At 29.5% G+C, this 21596-nt stretch overlaps 1 protein-coding gene across 7 annotated transcripts in view; it reads right to left on the reverse strand.

Moving 5' to 3' along the window:
- LOC103576860 (FH1/FH2 domain-containing protein 3) overlaps positions 1-21596 on the reverse strand; it is a 167818-nt gene that overhangs the window by 120126 nt on the left and 26096 nt on the right. For 2 of the 7 annotated variants that reach the window (XR_001345411.2, XM_014444918.2), the window contains exons 1-2: positions 17891-18232; positions 15907-16848 (exon numbers count right to left, since the gene is read on the reverse strand). The exons of 4 other annotated variants lie outside the window; for them this stretch is intronic. Coding sequence is in view for 2 of the 3 variants with exons in the window: in XM_014444918.2 (XP_014300404.1) it covers positions 15907-16071 (165 nt within the window). In the remaining variant the exon portion in view is untranslated. Of the gene's footprint in view, positions 1-15906; positions 16849-17882; positions 18233-21596 lie in introns of those variants that run through there. One more of the 7 variants, XM_053741670.1, reaches the window with a different exon arrangement.

The following is a 21596-nucleotide window of genomic DNA, read 5'->3' on the forward strand; positions in this document are numbered from 1 at the left end:
TTTAAACAACTTCATTACCTTATAGTTTCTATACATACAGAGTATTTAGTTAGTCTTAACAAAAAGTCTACGTTGAAATTACTTAATTTCCATTGCAATGTTGAAACCTTTAAATTCAGTAATTATTTTTAGTCAGAATTAAATTTTCATACAGAAAAGAGTCGAGTCAAAACGATACTGTGGCAAAATGGAGCATCTAAAATTTTTTTTATACCTTTTTTACGGTGTATCCATTTTGGCGGTAAAAATCAAATTTTTTTTTGTAAAGGCAACTGAAAATTTTTTCTATTTTCTTTGAATATCCATAAAAAAAAAATTTAGCGTATTTCGGTCTACGAAAAAAATTTTGTTTCAAGTACCCCGTTTTGCCCCCCCCCCCCTACATCTATATTTTTTTTTATGAAATAATAATTTCTAACTTCAATTAATTAATTTTAAAGTTTAATTTTTTTCAAAAAAAAATTTTTTTCAACTTTTGTACTTTAAATTATACTGCAACTCATATTTATTTTTCATATTTTTACATTAATCATCATATTTTTCAAAATATAAAAAAAAAATTTTTAACCCCATTTTGTCTACAAATAAAAAAAAACTTTAGGCAATTAAAAGTTTGACTTATTACCTTAAGTATCAGGGAAAAATAAAAGATTCAGTGAACTGAAGATCGTAAAAGTAAATAAAACAATTGACTAATAATATCAATTAAATATCAGTAGATTTCCGAGGCTCGTTTTCTCTTACTAATTTTTCTATTAAAAAAAAAAAAAAAGCGAAGAGACTTTAACCTTTAGTTTATAAATGTTTAAATAATTGCGGATTGAAATTACAGGAATAATTAAAAATAAATTTAAATTGACATACATAAAATCCTATCAGAATTTCCTATCAGCCAATTAGTAGAAATGAGATTACAGTTGAAGATTAACTAGCAGCTTCCTGTGACGTTGCTTGACATTTCAGAGCCCCCGACTACTCGGCTTCTCTGGCCTGTCACAGGTAAGTAAACACACAGAACACCATATCATACAGACATATAACATAAATACACATATATATATATATATATATAATACGAAGTATAAGGTAGTATTAGAGTAGTGCAAGGTGTCCCACGCGCAATCTAACATTCATCTCATCCCCTGTAACTATAAACTTGCTAACTGGTTATAAGCCAGACATACCACCACCACTTTACTTTAATATTATATATATATATATATATACATATGTCTTGTAGATAAATATGAGTATATATTATAAATATATACTAAACCATATTTTCGTCTTTCGTCTTATGCTCACTCATTCGTCTCTACTATACCGTAAACTCGAAGATCTCCGACCTAAAATATTTACTACTACTACTACTACTACTACTAGTACTACTACTACTACTAATGCTATTACTATTACTGAGATAAATATACACACAAAATACCCTCGTTTACCTATTTATTAAATAATCTCCCTCATAAAAGCCGGTAATTATTTACGAGCATGAATATTTTAATGAAATATTCAATGGCAATTGGAATTTTAAATATCTACATACAACCGGCAATAAAATTTCACTCATTCAATGTTCTGTTGTTTATTCAAAAGTAATTAAAGTTTGTTAATAATTGTAGGAAACAATTAAAAGATTATCATTTTAAATAGTAAATAATTTAGGGCTTTAAATGTTTTTTAGATCAAATTGTTGTAGAAAATTAGAAAAAAAGATAGTTGTTTAGATTCCGCTAAAAATATGAACAATTTGAAAAAAAAAAAAAATAATGTCGATATCATTATTTTTTAAAAATTCATAAAAAATTGTGCAATTACGATATTGAGACGTTTTTTTTTTTTGGTTTGTTCTATTTTTCATTCTCTTTAAGAAAAAAAATAATTGAAGACTCGTAAAAATTTTGACACGAAAATTTCGATAAAAAACCAGAAAAAAGTGATTTTTTTATGCTTTGATACTACAAAAATGTAATTAAACTATAAAGATTCTATAATAAATGATGGCAGATCAATAAATTCGCCACAGAAAAGAACAATTTCAAAAAAAAAAATTTTTCGATATCGTTATTTTTTTAATTTTTATGTCCAAAAATAGGCGGAGCCACACATCTAAATAATTACCGAAAAAAAAAATTATTTTATAAAATTTGATATACATTTTTTTCAAAAATTATACACAGAAAAAAAAAGATTTTTTGGGACGAGAAAAAAATTCTTACCCAAGAAATTTTTTTTAATCCTAAAGAAATTTTTCTCTTCCATTCATAATTCAAAATATTTTTATCGCCAAAATTTTTTTTTGTCTATGTATCAAATTTTTTTTTTTAAATATTTTATATGTACTTAAAAAATAGAAGCAAAAACATTTTGATGACTGAATTTTTTTTTTTGACAAAAAAAAATTTTAATAAAATAAATTGTAGAGCATAAAATTGACATGTCTTTAATTTCCAAGTGGGCATTGGAGGCCGAGCTGCAGTTGCAGTTGTTGTTGTTGTTGTTGAATACTGTAAAACAGTTGTCCTACTGTAGTGCTATTCTGGGTGGAGAGTAAAGTAGACTACTAGTGGAGTTGTAGTTACAGTAGAGAGTGAGAGTAAATGTAACGAGAAAGCAACAACTCGCAGTAATGAGAGTAATGTTGAAACGAAATAATGAAAGGGTGTAGATTCAACATATATATATATATCTATATATACAGTGTCTTAATTAACTTGTAGTTACTCTCAAACTGAAGTAAAAAGCTGAATTTAATGCTTAAAGTAACTTAAAGAAGTTTTTTTTTATTTAAATAATTAAATTAAATTCATTCTCTAGAGCTGAATAAAAATAAAATTTGCATAAACAATAAATTTAAAAAAGATCACAATAATAACAGTAGTAGAGTGAGATGAGATGACTACAGCGTGCTGTAATAATGAGTGATAGTAATGAGTGCACTTGATGTCCCATGTCAATGTGACAAAAAAATATTAATAAAATTTGTAAAATTAAAAACAGGTCATCCTGGGTGGGTGTTTCGATGACATGAGTGCCCCTTGGGATAGTGTAGTCTGCAGTAGGATATACAATAGTTGTATATAGTATATAATATATGATAGTGATAGTGTACGATGAGGATGAGGATGAGAAGCTCGCATCTGGCGTTGGCATTTAACGGGACACAACAGTTTTATTGGCTCGTGACGTCAATGCTAACTTTGTGCCATCGACGTATCTATTTTTTTATTATTACCATTATTCTTTATTATATTATTTTTGTTTGAATATATAGTTCTTTTCATTTTTCATGTCAAGCTTCAATGATTGACTGGCGTAATCGTCTTTACTACTCGTCTTCATTCTCTCAATCTTTTGTGACACTAACTGACTTTGAATTTCAATTTACAGTAGTTAGATTACTTGTTTTTTCTTTTCTTTTTCAATTCGTTTATTCATTTATAAAGAAACAGGCTTCATTTTTTTTTACAATAAAAGTTTGTATTTTTTAATTATAAAAAAAACTCATTTTATGGCAGAAATTTGAATAATCGTTATCACTATGAATCAGAAGACATGGTAGTATCCCGCGTAATGACACTTGACACATACATGTGTTTCAACATGGACTTGGCGCGAGACACTATCATGTTTTCTGATTAAAAATTTTTTATACGTGAGAACTTCCGATTGTTTGATCAAAATTTTTTTTCATTATTGAAATATGATTGGCTCAAAATAATTTGGAAAAAAGGGTCAAAACGGGTCTCTTAAAAAAAAAAATTATAGTAAGCAATTTTGAGTGGCCGAAATCACCTTAAGGTGTTCATATTACCCCTAAGTAAAATTTAAAAAAAATTAGCGCAGCCTCTCCCCTCTCTTTCCTCTATTTCAAAAAATTCTTGAGCCTAAATAAAATTAATTTGTTGAATACTTTGAACTTTATCATGCTTCCGTACACAGTAAAAAATATTGTCTATGTGTTAAAAACGGTCCGTGTTAAAGTTTTTGTGTCAAATCAGCAAAATTCTCTGGGTTACTTTAAAATTTTTAATCGGTTTACTATTCAACTTTAAAAGTGTTACCTAATATAAAAATCGATATTATTAACATTTATTAAGTGTTATTTCAAAATTAACATGAAAAAATTAATTGACGTTCATGATTAGTACACGGAGGGAAAATTATGGTAACAGTTACAATATATTATGGAAATGGTTCCTATACTGCATGGTAACCGGTTTTTTTGAAATGTTGATTATAGGAACGGCACTCATATATATTATGGTAATCATTCCTATAATTATGGGTATAATTCCCATATGGTATCGGAATAGTTCCTATGTAATCATGGTAATCGTTACCATGTAACTATGATAATGGTTACCATAATATTATAGTAATCATTACCATAATATTTAGAAATTATAATAAATTTTTTTTTGTAATAAGCGTTTTTTTTTGTATACTTAAAATTTTGTAATATACAAAAAAAAATTATTATAATTTCTAAATATTATGGTAACCATTCCTATACTATTATGGTAACTATTCCCATAATTTCATGGTAATCGTTACTATAATATCATAGTAACGGTTACCATAATATCATGGTAATAATTTCCATACATTATGGGAATGATTACCATAATATGATGGTTATGTTAACAATAATATTATAGGAATAGTTACCATAATATATAGGGCTTATTCCCATATACACTTAGGAACCATTACAATGTGGTTATAGAATCGGTTACTATTTGCTTATGGGAACTATTCCTATGAGTATGGTAATCATTACCATGATTCTTTCACATGCGATATGGAAACTGTTACCATAATGATAGGAATTGTTCCCATACTTATAATGGAAACTTTTCCCAGAAAGTATGGGTCTATATCCCATAATTCCAAGTAATCATTACCATAACGGTATGGGATGATATTTCATAAACGTACTAGGAGCAGTTACCATAATTTTCTCTCCGTGTATAGATTAAAAAAAAAAATATTTGAAAAATTGCATCTATAGCTTTTTTACTTTCCTACATGCGCGTATTTTTTTTTTGTTTTTTTCGTAATTGATTAAAAAATTTTTAAATTGTTAACTGTCTGCCTATTTTAGGATCAATTTGCTATCAGAAAATCATTTAATGTTAAATAATAATTGTTGACACTGGATAACATAAAAGTAATCCATGATACAAAAATAAAGAGTAAAAGTTAACATTTTTTGTGTCGCTATTAAATTTAAAAAGTGTTGAAGTTACTTTTCATATTACTCGAATTTCGTGTTGAAAGTTTAACACAAATATTGTGTGGATCGTTTCTAACACAAAGATTGTGTTGATTTTAGCACAATATTTTTTACTGTGTACAACCGGACATTCAAAAAAACCCACTCATACTTTGATTAAATTTTTCCCATGGACATAAAAGTAAAAAAGTGAACATAAAGAATTTTCTTTATTAAAAATGACCCTGCGATTCCAAGCAATCCTGAGACCTGATAGAATTTTTTCATCGAGTAAATCGCAGTATAATTCCTATTCAAAAATAATCGGCATCAACTAAAAGTTATAAAAATTTCCACCTAATGTCCAATAAAAAATTTTCAATCAGTTTTCACAATGTAAATTTATCGAAGAAAAAAGTATAATTTAACGCAGTGTAAAGTGGATATTGCCGAGAATTGGATAAAACTAAAGATATAAAAAAGTGGGTACTAAACAATATTACCTGCCATCAAGATAAAATTTGTTGAGAACAATCACACGAAATGTTCAATCTCGTCTAGGAGATGTTTCCCATCAGACTAGGTCATTTCTTTTTTTTTTTTTTTTTTCAAAGACATTCTCTCGTTTTGATCGTCATTGCCATCGTCTTTGTCGCTGCTGTATGCTCTCTCGTGTACTCTTTCGTCTCAGTGGTCAAATGTAATTTTGTGAAATAAAACGGTCATAGGAGACATGAGACATACTGCAGGCTACACTCTACATTCTACATTATACATTGTAGTATATATACTATATACTACTACTATATAATACTACTGCACCCTGAGTAGTAGACAGGAAATGTCGGTACGTTTTCAAGCGAGAAAAACATTTTGAACAAGGAAATTTCGCACGGAAATGTAACAAACCTGGTATAATATATATCTATATATTTATACAGTAGATTGCAATATCTAACACCATGTTGCGAAGCTGGCCAGATATTTCTACAGCAACTATAAACACTACACCCGTAGAGTCTCTACTCTAGTGAGTTAGAGATCACCCAACCGTAGAACGTTTATCCAAGATGGACGAAAAAGAGCCAAGTTACTTTGTCGGTTTTCTCTTTGTTTACGAAACCCTCTATTCGAATAAACTTCACTACTGCGTTGTTACGTCTCTACCTTTCTTTGTTACCGAACATCTATTTAGCCGCCTCACACCTGATCCTTTGTATCGTTTACAGAAAAAAAACCAAAAAAGAAACGTTAAATAAAATAAATTAACTAAACAAACAGCCAAAGGAAAATCCCCCATGTAATTTTTAAATTTAAAAAAAGTCTAGAATAGAAAAAAAAAAAATAAATAAATAAGAGCGATTGAACTCAACAAGTATCTAAAGTAGACGGTACAAAGTAAAAGCTGATGTAATCTCAAAATACCAAATCCTCTTTACTTTCAAAGTGAGTAACAAAAAAAAATGTTTAAAGAGAGACGCAGTAATCAGTCATCACTAGATAAATCCATGTCTTTGGTCTGAAACGTCATCTTCATCTTCATCTTCGTTTTCGTCTTGAGCTTGAGCTTCAACTTCATCTTGGTCTTGGTTTTGGTCTTCGTCTTCTTCTTGGTCTGGGTCTTTTACCCAGTGGCACTGGTGCGCTTCAACGAACTCCGCCTCTTTGTGCCCTTGATTTTACCCCTGCTATCTTCAGAAATTCTATGCCGTAGCTCTTTATTTATTTATTTATCTTTTTTTTATTTCTTAACATTATTAATATTCATCAAAGTGAAAGAGGTAAGGAGTAAGGCTGGCTCGAGGACGCGCGCTAAGCAGGACGAGTACCGTTAAAAAAAAAAAAAAAAAAAAAAAAAAGCCCTCCAGTTCCTTCTTCGTCTTCGATACAAAGACAGGATAAGATACTTTATAAATATATAAATATTAATTTTACGGTTATAATACTTTTTAATGTCCTTAGCTGTTTTTATTTTGTTTATCATGAATACGTAAATTTATTTTATTTAAATTTCTTTAGTTTTTAGTCTCAATATTCATATAGATCTATACTTTTAAAATATCAAAAGACATTTCTCTTTTTTTTTTCTTTAGAACTCCAATGACTTAAAAACTGCAAATGTATTTAAAAAGATATAGCATCGCTTGGAAAAGATTTCAAGCGACTTGTTTTAGCAAACCCATTCACATTTCATTCATTCATATTTTTTTATTCAACAAAAATATCGAATTATTTAAACGTAACGCAAAAAAAAAACTAAAATAAGGTGAATTTAGATTCAAATGGAATTTCTAGCGAAACTATTAATTTTAGAAAAAAATGTTTTGAACAAAAATTGTAGGAAATTTAATTTGCTACAAAAAAGGTCCTTACACTTATCAACCTATCTCTGATAGTTTACAAGTTACAGATTAAATAAGTAACAGATAGATTAATTAACCAATAAGATGTTAAAATTTATTGTTTTTTTTTAACTTGCAATTACGTCGAAATAATCAGATGTACGTAAAAAATTACTGAAACCTTTTTTGTAGAGGATTTCACTAGCTACAATATTAATCCTATACATTTTTATCTTATCTATGTTAGTTTAGCTGGAATTTTGATTTTTTAATAACAACTTTTAGATGTAAATTTGAAAATTTGAAATAAAAGAAAAGAATTTATTTTTAAAAAAATTGAATCGATGTCCAGCAAACTGATGAAGGTACTGCTGGTTATAAATTGCAAATTTAATTTAATTTATCGATTTAATTACAGAGCTGTAGACAATTTCTATTCTCGACGGATTAAATTTAATTCTCATGACATAAAACTGGACATGAGTCCGATAACCTGATCCGTGCAAAGTAACAGAGTGTCAAATTTATTAAAGTACATATTTATATACATATAAGAATAGAAACAATATAAAGTAACAGCTGATGAAGCAAATGCGATCGTTGAGTTGGGAATTGGGGGATCAGTTACTGGTATAGAAGTAAAATGAAGAGATTTTCAGGATAAAAGGAGGTTTAAATTTGGAATTGTCTAGAGAATTTAAATCTGGGGTTAAATAGTAAAGTTCGGAAGTGTAAATTAAAGATATTAAGAGATTTAAGAAAATTAAATGAAGAGGCAAAGCATGTTGCGGTGATTAGACACTGAAATAACGTAAGAAAGAGTTAAATAAAAGTTAAAAAATGAAATAGAATAGAGAGGGATAGGGGAATTGTTTCTGGTTTGGTAGCAACAATTGACTTAACAGCTCTCAAGAGAGCAAAAGCTGTAGCAATATAAAGAGGAGCAAAGAACAAGTAGATTCTAAAGGTATCCTCGTGCCCTCAATCTTAACGAGCTGGATAAATCCCTGAATAGCATAAGATCCGGTTACAATAGTTTCGGCCCGCATGGAACAAAGACAAGCTAGAGAGTTAACAAAGATAGACGTAAACGAATATAAGGAATGGGAGATAGATAGAAGAGTGAAAGAACCAAAGTTAAGTTAAAAAGACTAGACTTGCTTCAAGATATTCTTTGTAGTGAAAAAGCACGAGGAGGCTTCTGGTCTTTGAAGTTGTTCTGTCTTACATTCTCCTTTCTCCTCTCGATCTCTTTTGCTCATTCTTTAACTCTTATCCGAGATGTGTCTACTTGTACTACTTGTTCCCTATACACTCGCGCGGAGTACCCGGACGTCTATTCAACTGTAAAAATCCCGAGATTCTGCCCCGTGGTCATCTGAACTCGTGATCAATCAACCGGTAACATTTCAAGCAAGAGTCGTCTTAAGGAGAAATGAATTTCCTGTGCATTCCCAAATTGCCCTTTTTTTTTTTTATTTTCTGTTCAAATTTTATTGCTTTTCTATTTACTGATTATCGACTTTTATTTTTTACCAATAAAACTTTTACAACAATAAAAGCGAGTAAACAAATGAAAATATCTACGATAAACTTTTCCTTTGATGGAAACCAAATAATTCGCTCACTTTAAAGTCTTTTTATCAGAGCTGTCGCTCTCTCAGTGTCGCTTTATACTTTTATATTTACTCTACTATTATATTGTCAATTTGTAGGTGCAGCATTGAATTGATTTGAGTTGACGCAAACTCTTTCGGCTCATGCATGTTATTTACATAAACTATTATTACTCGTACATTTTTAACAAAGTTTTATTAACCAAAAAAATTGTTTTTCATTAAAATTTAATGCTGGGGTTCAAATTAAAGCTTTTGATCAATAGATTCTTATGATATTTTTTTTGAACCCGTCAGCACTCTCGTTATGAGAATTTCGCTCACAGGACACTATTCAAATTATAGGATGTTGCTGCAGTGCAGGCGAAGCACTAAAAAAAAAAGGAGTACTGAAGGGTTAATGATCACAATTAGAAAAACTAATGATAACTCAAATTGTGTCCTCAATTTTGAAAACTAAAGGCTCACAAAATCGAAAAAAATTCAGTACACGGAGAGAAGAGAATAGTTCTGATTCCTATACTAGAATGGTAATCATTAGGGGAGAGTGGGGTCAATTGAACCAAAAATACTTTGACAATTTTTTTTTATATGAATAAAAGTAAAATGATAACTTTTTCTTTTACAAAATTATAATTTATTATATAGACTATCATTTCTCATAAGCACATAACTTAACAAATGATGAAAATTTTCAGTAAATACGAAATTGTACAACTGCATCAAATGGTTCAATCGTCCCCTTTGCGGGGGCAATTGAACCACTAATCGGGGACAGTTGAACCAAGAGTATTAGAACCACAAACGAATGACTTTAATGAATAATTTACTATTCATTCCAGCCTAAAACTAAAATTACAACACTTCTAATAATATTTATTATTTTTTATAATATTATATGTTATAACAATCTCTTTTAAAACTTCTGTCAATATAATTATTTTTTTTCTTGGTTAGTTTCGCTTGTTTTCACATTCTGTCAAGATGCGCACGCATATCTGATGCTCACAATGTGATTCGTGTGGTTCAACCGTCCCCGAGAGTGCTGGTTCAATTGACCCCATATGATTTTATTGAAATAATTAGTTTAAAAAAAAGTATTCAAGAACTATTTTACTAGAAGTAAAGGTAGAAATTTATGACTAATATATGTAAGAAGGTATTACAAAAAAAATTTTAAGATTACATTTGAAAATTAAAAAATTATTAAACAATTTGTCAAGAGCTGAGAAGTAAAGTTCAGATGCCTAAAAACACAAAAACTTGAATTTTTTAAAATTAAATCATCATATTGGTTCCAAATTTTGGTCAGACTAAGGTTTAGTGTATTACCATATAATTCCAAGAGGATGACTCATTTGTCTATTTTTTTCGATTTTTTAAGCTTACTGGTTCAATTGCCCCGTGATTTAATTGACCCCACTCTCCCCTACTATGCTACATAATAATGAAGATTTTTGTAAAAATCCTGTGTTTTTCAAAAATTTGGGTTCTGTAACAAATTGCCTTCGGACAAAATAACTTCGTAACAAAATAATCTGAAAAAAAAAATAACCTTCAAGTACGATTTATATCGTTATTGTTGTTCAAGTTATTTTGCCGAGGTTATTTGAGCAAGAAGTGTTTTTTATTTTTTTTATTCATTAACATTTCAATTTTTAATTAACCGAAAGCTAAGATTGTTTTTTTTTTGTTTACGTTTTTTGCTAATAAATAATTGAAATGCTCAATAATATTTACAAAAGGGATTTTAGATTTAAAAAAAAAAAAAGTTTTTAACAAAATTTTAGGAATACCCCCTCCAAGTCATAGGTTTAATAAAAATTAAGACTTAAAAAAATATTTCAAGTTCCAAATTTTAACTTAAAAAACAATAAAAAAATGTTGATTTAAATAAAAAAATTATTAACCCAAACGAAAATGTGTATTATAATGGATAATGGAATATATATGTCGCGTGACAGGTCACACAAGTGTAAAGTATGCTTTGAGATAAGCAAGGAATTTAAAATAAAAAGTAAAAAATACCAAAGTTGACGAAATAAGTATAAAGTTTTATCTAATAGCTCCGATTATTTTGTGTTATACATCGCCGGGTGAGTACTTTATCCTTCAGAGCAATTTTAAAAAAGTTTTTATTGGATGAATAAAAGTCAGTGGCGGCAAATTATCGCTAAAATAAAATGCGATGCCCGGCAGTCACGAAACTACACACATATTTTATGCACTCGCATCTATTATGTCTCTATATATATTTATTATTTTTGTTGTTTTTTAAATTTATATACATACATGCACCCGTAAAATATGTATGTATATGCACGCATATACTTTTATATTCTATACGGTATTGTTTATTCCTTTTTTTAAATTTTTTTGCGAAACATTTTTTAGCCAAGTGTATTCGGGTATAAAGTAGGAAAAAGAGCCGGATACTAGCCGAGTTTATCAGCGATACTTTCTGCTGAAGAGATACTTTTGTGTAATACGTCTCCGGTAACGTACAGTACCGTGAAAAAATATTTGCCAGGCACGATCGTGAGTGCGCAACGCCCCAACTCGACAATGAGTACACTACAAACATATATAGATATATGTTTAAATGTATAAAAACGTACATACGGTACATAAATGTATAAAGAGTTTAAAAAAAAGATAACGAAAAACGAGCCAGAGAGATGTAGATTTATGCCTCTTTTCTAGTTATCTCACGTTGTATTTACTGACACGGCATCTGCGATCCTTCTCTATATATAATATGTATACCACTCGTTCTATGTTATGTTGTGGTTACACATATTTTCCAGTTTATATATAAATGTACACCAGAGAACTAGTACGTTCTCCCTGGACTCATTTGTCAATTATATACCGCAATACTATCATTGTTTTAATTGATGCATTGTAAAACCCACGTCAAGTGTCTCGTCGATCATATTAAATATCAAATATTATATGTAGTAAATGTACACGGCGAAGAATTTTTTTTATTTTAATTGTAAATAATCTGAGTTTGAAATTTAGCAACGCGTATTTAACAATTGACGGGTGTTGAATTAACGCAATGTCATTATTTTGTTTGACCATTTTCAATCGATTTATTTTTTATCACTAGATAAATTTTATTCAACACGAAATTTATATTTTATTAATGGTACTTTCGGACCGACACTTAATTTATGTTAATTTGTTAAAGTAATATATGAAAAGTGGTGACTTTACACTCGTCAAGAGTTAAAAATATTTTCTCTGTCCTCTTTACGCGAAAAGTACAACACTGGTTGTATATATATATTATATATATGACGTTTCGATGATATCGGCTGGATATTGTCATAGAAAAAGTATGTGGATTATTCAGAAGATAATTTAATTTTAATAATTTGTCCGAATAATAACAGCAGGATACAATTAGCATTCAATAAAAAAAGTGACACTTAATTTTTATTTCATAAGCCGGTAATTCAAAATCATAAACTAACTTCTTAAGTGTACACTATACTCAACATAATTACTCATTAAAATAAAAAAAATTATTAAATTATTTTTTATTTAATTAATTAGTTAATAGTTGTTCTTCATATATTAATATAAAGTATCAAAATAATGTTTTTAATATTAGTAAGATTTTTAAATTTATTTTTCCCGGGTAAAAATAACAAAAAAATTTAAAGATTAATATTCAACTCATGTAACAGTTGATATTTAAAATATGATAAAATTTTCAACACGCGATCCATGTTTATTGTTTAGAAAATTTTTCGACTGTACCTCAATAAAATAGTTATCTTAACGAGGCTAATAAAATAAAAATTTGTTTTTGTTACAGTTGTAAGTTAAGTTTAAAACGGCCTTGTCAAGTTCACTTGTACGCAAACAACGCACACCTGTCTACACCTGATTCGCGTGTATGAACATGTATGTGATGAAAAAACCAAGTAGGTTTATATCGTTTCACTTTCCTAATTTTTTTTTCTTCGTAATTAAACCGTGCGATGATTCTATTGGAATACATCGGGGAAATCAGAAGTACCTGGCTCTCATTTTTACATCAACTTTAATAACGTGTTATTGAAAGAATAAATTTTACTTTTTCTGTTGATTAAAAAAAAACCATATATTCTATTTTATCTCCCAGCAAAAATTTTAACAGACGTCTGATTATTTATCGCTGAGTATAAAAGTTTTTGTTTTAAATTATTTGTCGGAAATTAAAAGTTCAAAGTTTTGTTTTTATTTTTTATAAAAAAAAAAAAAAAAAAAAAAAAAAGTTGTCCGGAGTATTATCAGCAATTTGTTCTCGATTGTCAGATAAATTGTAACTTTAATTGTTTCCATGAAAGCGAATGGTTGAGTTGATTGTTGACCGCAGCAGTCTCGACTTAATTCGATTAAGCGGTTCAACTTAGTGACAAAATAATTTAATTAGTACGACGGTTGGATTGAGACTCTGGGCAGTGGATTATGGTCACTCTGTTTTGTAAGACGACCAAATAAATAATAAATTTAATAAATAAGTAAATTATCAACATTGAAAACTTTTGAATCAATAGAGAAATTTAAAGTTCACTTTCTCTACTCCGTGTAATGAAAATTTGAAATATCAGTTGTCAATTTTTTTTTTTTTTTAATAATTCAAAAACTTTTTTTTGAACGACTTAAAATTGTAATAGTTTTTGGAATAATTAAAATTTTTAAAAATACTTTTTGGTTACTTTAAAAACTGAACTTTGCATTGAATAAAAACTGAATATTTGAATCGTTTATTTGAGAAACCCCATAAGTCATGTTTTTTCGAAATTGGGTTTTTTGCATTTTTGGGTTCTTTGGATGTTCCCCCATAGCAATTAATAAAAATATCCATCAAAGCAGTGTTTAAAAAACAATTAACAGAGTGACAGAAATTTCATTTTATTGAGAAACCCCATAAGTCAATGGCTTATGGAGTTTTTCAAATAAACATATGCAGTTTTTGTTTTATATAAATAATTTTTTCTTTTTTATTTAAAATTCGCGCTTTTTTGGAAAAAAAATAACATGACTAATTAAAATACTTAAATTAATTATTATTTTTTGTAATTTATGAGTTTCAGAGTTTAAATATATATTATATACTTCATTTTATCAGTCTAATAAATTATTTGAGTGGACAAAATAAAAAAACAATGATTTTATAACTTTTTCTTCCGTTTGGTTGAAAAACCCCATAAGTCAATCAACTTTAAATAATTTTTTTAAGTAGTTTCAATTAAAAAATTGAATTTTTCTTGTTTGAATATTTTTCAGAGACGCAAACATTATTCCCTTCAATTATTTATTTCTTATTTCAATGGCAAGTTCTTCCAGAAAAATGTCTTTTGTGTTTCCTGAAAAATTATGTTTTCTTGATTTATGGGGTTTCTCAAGAAACGATTCATTTGAAAACTGACCAAAATTTAATCGGTTTGAATCGAGGAATTTGAATGATTAAAAATAATTCAAAAACTTTCGGATAATTCTAAAATTGACAAATAATTTGAAAAATTAGAAACTCAAAATTTTGCAAGAAGATTCGAATTATCAGAAAAGTTACGAATAATTCGATTTGAAATTCGAAAATTTAAATAGACATTCGATTCGATTCGCACACTCCTATCCTCTCCCAATTTAAATAAAATTTTTTTATGGCTCAATTTTTAAATTCTCACTGTACCGAAAATTCTCAAATTCAAAATATAAGTCAACAAATTTTTGAGTATTGGAGTAAATTATTTAAAAATTGTATGGAAATTGTTCGTTTCACTTCTGATTGTAAAAAAAAAATTGTTTTAGTATTTTCCTCAGAACTATGAACTACGGTAATTTAAAAGCTCGTACAGATGAAAAATTTTTATACGAAGCGCACATGATGAACTGAGAATTGATATGAATAAAAATGAAAATAAAAGTATTATTGGTAGCCAACTGTTATATAGACATCCGTACAGACGAACGGACAGGCGAACTATGAAAAAAAAAATTGAAACAAAGGCTATTTTTTAGCTAGTTCTGTAACAACTCTTTTTAAACTCGTGTGTAGTCGAACCGTATCGCTGTATTGAGTTTAGTTGCAAAATCAGAGGATCCTAAGTGAGAGTATCGGTAAAGAGAAAGCCAAAGAGGAAAAAGCAATCGAAATAACTCGTCTTATACTCCATGAAATCACGAAAATCCTTCGACTTTTGCCAAACTAAGGGGTTCTATACTCAAGTATTTAAATTTACAGGAGATAACCGATTTTAAAAAGTTTTAACTTTAGAGTTTGCACAAACTTGTTGTTTATTTTAAATGCTCGTTTATTTTTTTTTTTTTTTTTTTTTTTTTAAAGAACTTCCTCCTCATTCTCATTTTTATTTGCCCTTTTTGAGAGTTAAAAAAGTTCCCTGTTAAATCTAAAACAGCAATCGCAATCAAATATCTTTCAACCCATTGGAGATTAAAATAAACTTTTTTTTTCCTTTTTAATAAAAAAGTTTTAATTAAACTCAGCTCCAATCACAATAAAATATTTTTTTAAATTTTATTTTTGAAATATAAAACCTAAATACCATTTGAAATACCATTTGGTGATAAAAAATAAACAAATAACCGTAATTTCGAGCCATAAAAAAAAAACCAAATTTTTTCCTTCGATAAAAGAAAAAAAAGTTGAAGACAGACGTATGATTAAATAAAAATAAATGAGTGAATTATGTAGACTCACCCTGTGAGGTGCTCTAAGAAGTCGATGCACCGCAGCTAACTGGTTGATGAGCGGCAAGGTCGCGCTGAAAGTGTGCACAGGCGGCCTCGGTGGCTCTGGATATGAACTCGCGTACGCGAAGGGATCAACATCATTAAGGTATTGCACCCTGCACGTAAGCGACATTCCGATTTATTCCCTAACTCCAGTAGAGTCCAGTATCAGTATCAGTATAAACTACTTGTCCTAGTTGCCAACTTTTTGAATTTACTCCAACGTCAAGTAACTTTTGTTATCCAATAGCCAGCGACACTTTATAAATCTCTTTGTAACAGAGGTGTTTTGATAAAAAATAAGTTGGACAAGTGTTGGAACGAATACGAGTAGTCAATAAGGAGAAAAGTAAAACGAAAATTTTCGAAGCAGTGTTCGGTAACAACGTCTTCAACAAGAAGTAGTATCAGTAAAAGAAGATGAAGAATAAGAATAAGAATGAGAACGAGTACATGTATGTGTGCCCGTGGGTTATTTTCTTATTCTCGAAGCTGAACCGGTTCACCGTGGCACGTAGCGGACGATGGTTGCTCTTTTACTCTTACTCCTGTACTGTAGGTTCCCGATGCTAAAGTTGCTCCTGCTTTATTTTAATCCGCGGCGGGCCAGAAACTCTTCTCTTCGAGTAGAGTACTACCCGTTCCTCCGTACACCTCCTTACAGACTTGTCTCTTTTATATTCGACCGCTCGTAACTCCCTTGGATTTTATCGCGATTCTTCTGGTTGCCTTTACCTTTGCCTTTATTCCCTTTTTTACTCCAATAATTTTTTTTTCTTCTTTTTTTATATATAACTATACAGTACTTGAGAAAAGTAATATATCCAGCTGAACAATAACCACAAACAATAACAGTAACGATGTTACTATTCGCACGATTCCATTGATTAAAAAGTATTTTAATATTTCCCTGTTAAATAAATATATAAATATAAATAATTGCCGTAGTTGCGGGTGCTCGATTGCGCAATCGTCAGTTGGATCATAAATAATCGTTGGATTTATTGTTTAACAAGCTTTAATTTAAATAAAATGGATGTAGGGTTTCATTGAGATCGCGAGCCTTGACCGCGGATTTAAGTGACGTAGAAAAAAATTCCATTACTTTTATTATTTATTGTTATTTTATATATATTTATAAATATATATCGCTGGTAGTTTGTAAATTAATAGTTGCATTGTCAACGTGATTATTAGACTTGAACTTTGTTTCGTAATAATTATACGGGGTAATTAAGCAGCGATTGAAATAAAATATTATTATGGAATTTTAAAAAAAAATGAAAGGAAATAAAGTTGAATTGTAAATGGGACTGTAAGTATAAGTGAATTTAAATACCGGGACCGGGGGCATAAGTTTGAAGTTGGGGGCTACTGTACCGGCTCCAGACAATCGGAGACCGGTAAAATCTTGTAGTGTGTATGGTATTAAGTGGAGACCAAGAAAGAACGAGAGAAAGAATCATGGAGCTGAGAATAAACGGAGAGGGGAAACGAGTCTGCGCTCTTGCGAGATAAAAATCCTTGTTCCTTGTTATATTATTTCAAATGCTTGTTATGGAGTAGATTTTGATTTTTTATATTTTTATCAAATTTTCTAACGGTCAATGTGATTTTTTAAAAATAATTTTAATTACCAGTGTTAATAACTTTTTTTATTATCGGGCAATTGAAAATTTTAAAATTGTTTACAAGAAAAACAAAAAACAAAAAAAATTCACATGTAGAAAATTTAAAAAACTACAAGTGTAATTTCTCAAAATATTTTTTTTTTTTAGAATTTATCGTTTTTAAAAGAAATCAAAAATTATTGGACGATTTCAGTATCATTTTCTTTGAATAATTAAATTTTGGAGCGGCGGGAATTTTGAAATTTTTTAAATTCAAACAAAATATATATAGATATTTATGATCCAACTGACATTAGTAAACAATTGTCGGTACATGCGTACAGTAATCGCGGTGCTGGAGTCTGCGCCGAGGAGTTTTTCCAAGATGCGGGATCGAAGGTCACGTGTCTCTGAATTCAATTGACCAAACTGGCTCCCAGCGTATTAACAGCCGCGATAACTTTATTTTTTATTTTTTATCAACTCACTATTATTATTTTATTTATATGGACACTAATAAAAAAGTATATTCAGTAAATTACTGCCGTCGTCGTTGAGGACGACGACGGAGGCTGGACACCGATTCTGGGGGGTAAAAATATGGTTTTTTTTAACGAACACAATGGAGATATGAGAAACAATATAAATATTAAATAAACGGCCATACAACGTGCCTAACCACGCGAGCGGCCGCCGCGACACTGAGTCTTGCGGACACCTGTCGACTGCCGCGACCGCAACGCCACCTCGCGTTTACTCCCCCCTCAGCCCGCGCGCACTCCACCCACACCCTTTCACTATTTCAAGAAAAATCCCACGCGGGCTCATTCTTATTACATTATTATGACAATCATTTTATTTTTATTCACTTTTTGTAAAAAAAAATTTAATTTTAAAATTTTTTGACGTTTGCATTTTTTCGATAATGGGCTACAAGAGAGCTTTCATAGAAAGCAAATAATCACGTTTTGGTACTAGGGTGTTGAGTGTGCAGTTGAATAAAAAAAACTAAATAAAATAAGAGAGGAAAGTTGGGGAAAACCGAGTCACAGAGGGTTAGTGGAACCACTCACTCACGTGGCAGGAAATTCTTTTGTCGAAAACACTTCGAGTCAGTCCACAGGGGAAAGTTTATCTCTTCCGTCCTTTTTATGCATATATGTATGTATTTATATATACATATATATATATATATATATATATATATATATATATATAAATATAAGTACTGAATAAAGTTGACGTAGAAACGTACAAGCGAAAAACTTTCAGTGACGGAAATTCGCATCCCTCTTGTGTCATGCGAAAGATACGAAAACTCTATGATATAAAATAAGTTTTTCAGTGCTGAGTGGCGGGTTTCAAGCGTACTAGAGTAATGTCTGTCATGTTTTGAGACTAACAATTTATTACATTTTCTGTGACGTAATTAAAAATAATTTTCTTATAAAAAAAATTCTCACGTTTTTAAATATTTTCAAATGCCAACGGAGCAAATGATTCGATTATTTACTATCGTAAGATCAATTTTCGCGATTGTTTTTTATTTTATTTTTGGATTGGAGTGTTTAATTTATTAAAAATTTTTTTTGCAAGTAGAAGACACAATTTACTTGAAAAATTGCCATAGTAAATTTTTCAGTAAATGTGTGGACTCTAAAATTGAAAAGCATTTCATAGAAATTTCAAATTAACGCGGTAAATTTTTCAATTTTTTCGAACTTTTCTAAAATTCGAAATTAAAAATTTCGAAATTTTTATTTTTTTATTTTTAGTGTCCTAAATAATAAGCGGATGCAAATCAATTTCTAAGTTGACTACAAAAGTGAGAAAAAAATTTTGAAAAACGGTTGACCCTGTGAACCAACCCAAAAACTTCCCGCTGTTTTCGAGCTCGAAAACCGTATTTTTGATAAATTTTCAAGCTCTGCAAGGTCAAAAAACCATTGGATCGAAAAAACACCTTTCGGTAGAAAAAAAGTAATTTTTGTCCGACGATATTTTTGGAAAAAATCAACCGATTGTTGAGACTTAGATTTGATCAAACTTAGAAATAAATCAAGCGAGCGATTGATGAGTTATGCAACGAAAACTTAATAGAAAAATGGTCTATCAAGTTTTGTTTTTTGTACAACTTGCCAACTACTTGACCGATAGACTCCAAAATCTAATCAGTTCTAAGTCTTGGTGAGCCCTTTCGATTTCCGCCAAGAACGTTTAAATCAGTTGATTCGTTCTAAAGATATCGTCTGACAAAAAAAGTTTCCATCTGGAAACAGCCGAAATAGCTTCCTGGGACCCTAAACATCGAGATCTAATGGAAATTCGATTTTCGAAAATTGGATCAAAACCAATAACTTCCCTGTCTTTGAAAATATTCAATTTTCATAGCGGGAAATTTAAAAAACGGTAGCATATTGATCAGAAATTTTATTAAGCCCAAAATAAATTAATGAAAAATTTATGAATTTATTCTAGGGCGAAAATTCAAACAAACGAGCTTTAGAGTGACCTGAATAACTTATCCCTTTCATACCAATACTATTATTATGATAAAATATAATTAACGTTTTAAATATGTATACGTGTATTACAAATAAATTATACGTACGCCTGAAATAAATGATTTGCATACTAGAAATAATTAAAATCTACAAAAGATCTATTTAAAATTTATTAATACGCTTCCGATTGTTAAACGACTAATTTAAATGTCATCGTTAAATTATTTTAAGTCATTTAACTGTAAAAATAAATCGGATATTTTTCCTAAAAATAGATTATGATTCTAAATTAAATCAGTTTAATAAATTATATTCTTTGTTTTATTATAAAAGCTGCAGTACAGTAAATGTATATATTAATGTAAATTAATCATTTACGTTTATGTAATTATACCCAGCTCTAATTATTTCAATTTGAATGATTAATAAAATTTAAAATTTATGCGATTTTAAATAAACCTGTCAATTAGTCAGCGGCTTTAAGGTCATCACTCTCGACATGAATTTATTAATCCAAAGTCGGAAATATAAATGACTATTTTTAAAAAGCAATTTAATTTATATATTACCTTCTTTATAATTAATTCAATGACTCATAATTTTCATGCGACTAAGATTAGAAAATAATAATTAAATTAATGAAAAATTTAGAGGTGGGAAGGGCAAAATGGGGTATTCCATAAATCCTAGACAAATCTAGAGAAATCTTAGAGAAATTTTTATCCTTGACTTGTATGTGTTCGAGTTATTATAGAAGACTTCTCCGAATCCTAGAGAAATTCTAGAAAAATCCTAGACAAATACTAGAGAAATCCTAGAGAAATTTTTTTCCTTGAGTTTTTATATTCGAGTTATTATAGAAGACTTCTTAAAAAAATCTCGAAATCTGGTTTAATGTATTCACATCAATGTTTTCGAGCTCATAGAGCTATATAAGTAATTTTGATTTCAGAGAGTTCTATATAAGTAATTTTTATGGAATCCGGGGTATTTGGATTTCTATGCCTATCGTCTGTTAACACAAGTATACGAATCTATACTGGATTTCTGTAAGAATCCATATGGGAATCCATCCGAAAACGCCATATAGGAACTCACATATGAATCTATGCTGGATTCCCATATGGATTCATTCGGTAGGGTATTTAGTAAAATTCAATAAATATAGATAAACAAATATAAAATATATGAGTACTCGAGTACTAGTTTCCTAATCGGGTACTAGGTCTCTAACCTTATCAACTAAAAAAAATTATGATCGCGGGAAATAAAAATTTTTTAAAAAGATTTATGTTTTAAAAAGAAATGAATTGATGCAAACACCCTCGGTGACTGGTGTATAACTGGTACCGTACGTAACCCTCTGTACCTATTGTTTGTATACACTAAGCCGAATACATCCGCAGTATTAACTCGAATGAAAAAAAAAAAAAAAAAATGGAACAGAAGCCACGTCTGGCAGCTCATGAATCGCTTTTGTTTGGAAAACTCTTCTATTAAAAAAAACAAAGTCAAACAACTGGCAGAAATTAAAGCCACTCGCA

The sequence above is a fragment of the Microplitis demolitor genome, chromosome 1, assembly GCF_026212275.2.
Source record: "Microplitis demolitor isolate Queensland-Clemson2020A chromosome 1, iyMicDemo2.1a, whole genome shotgun sequence".
NCBI lineage: Eukaryota > Metazoa > Arthropoda > Insecta > Hymenoptera > Braconidae > Microplitis > Microplitis demolitor.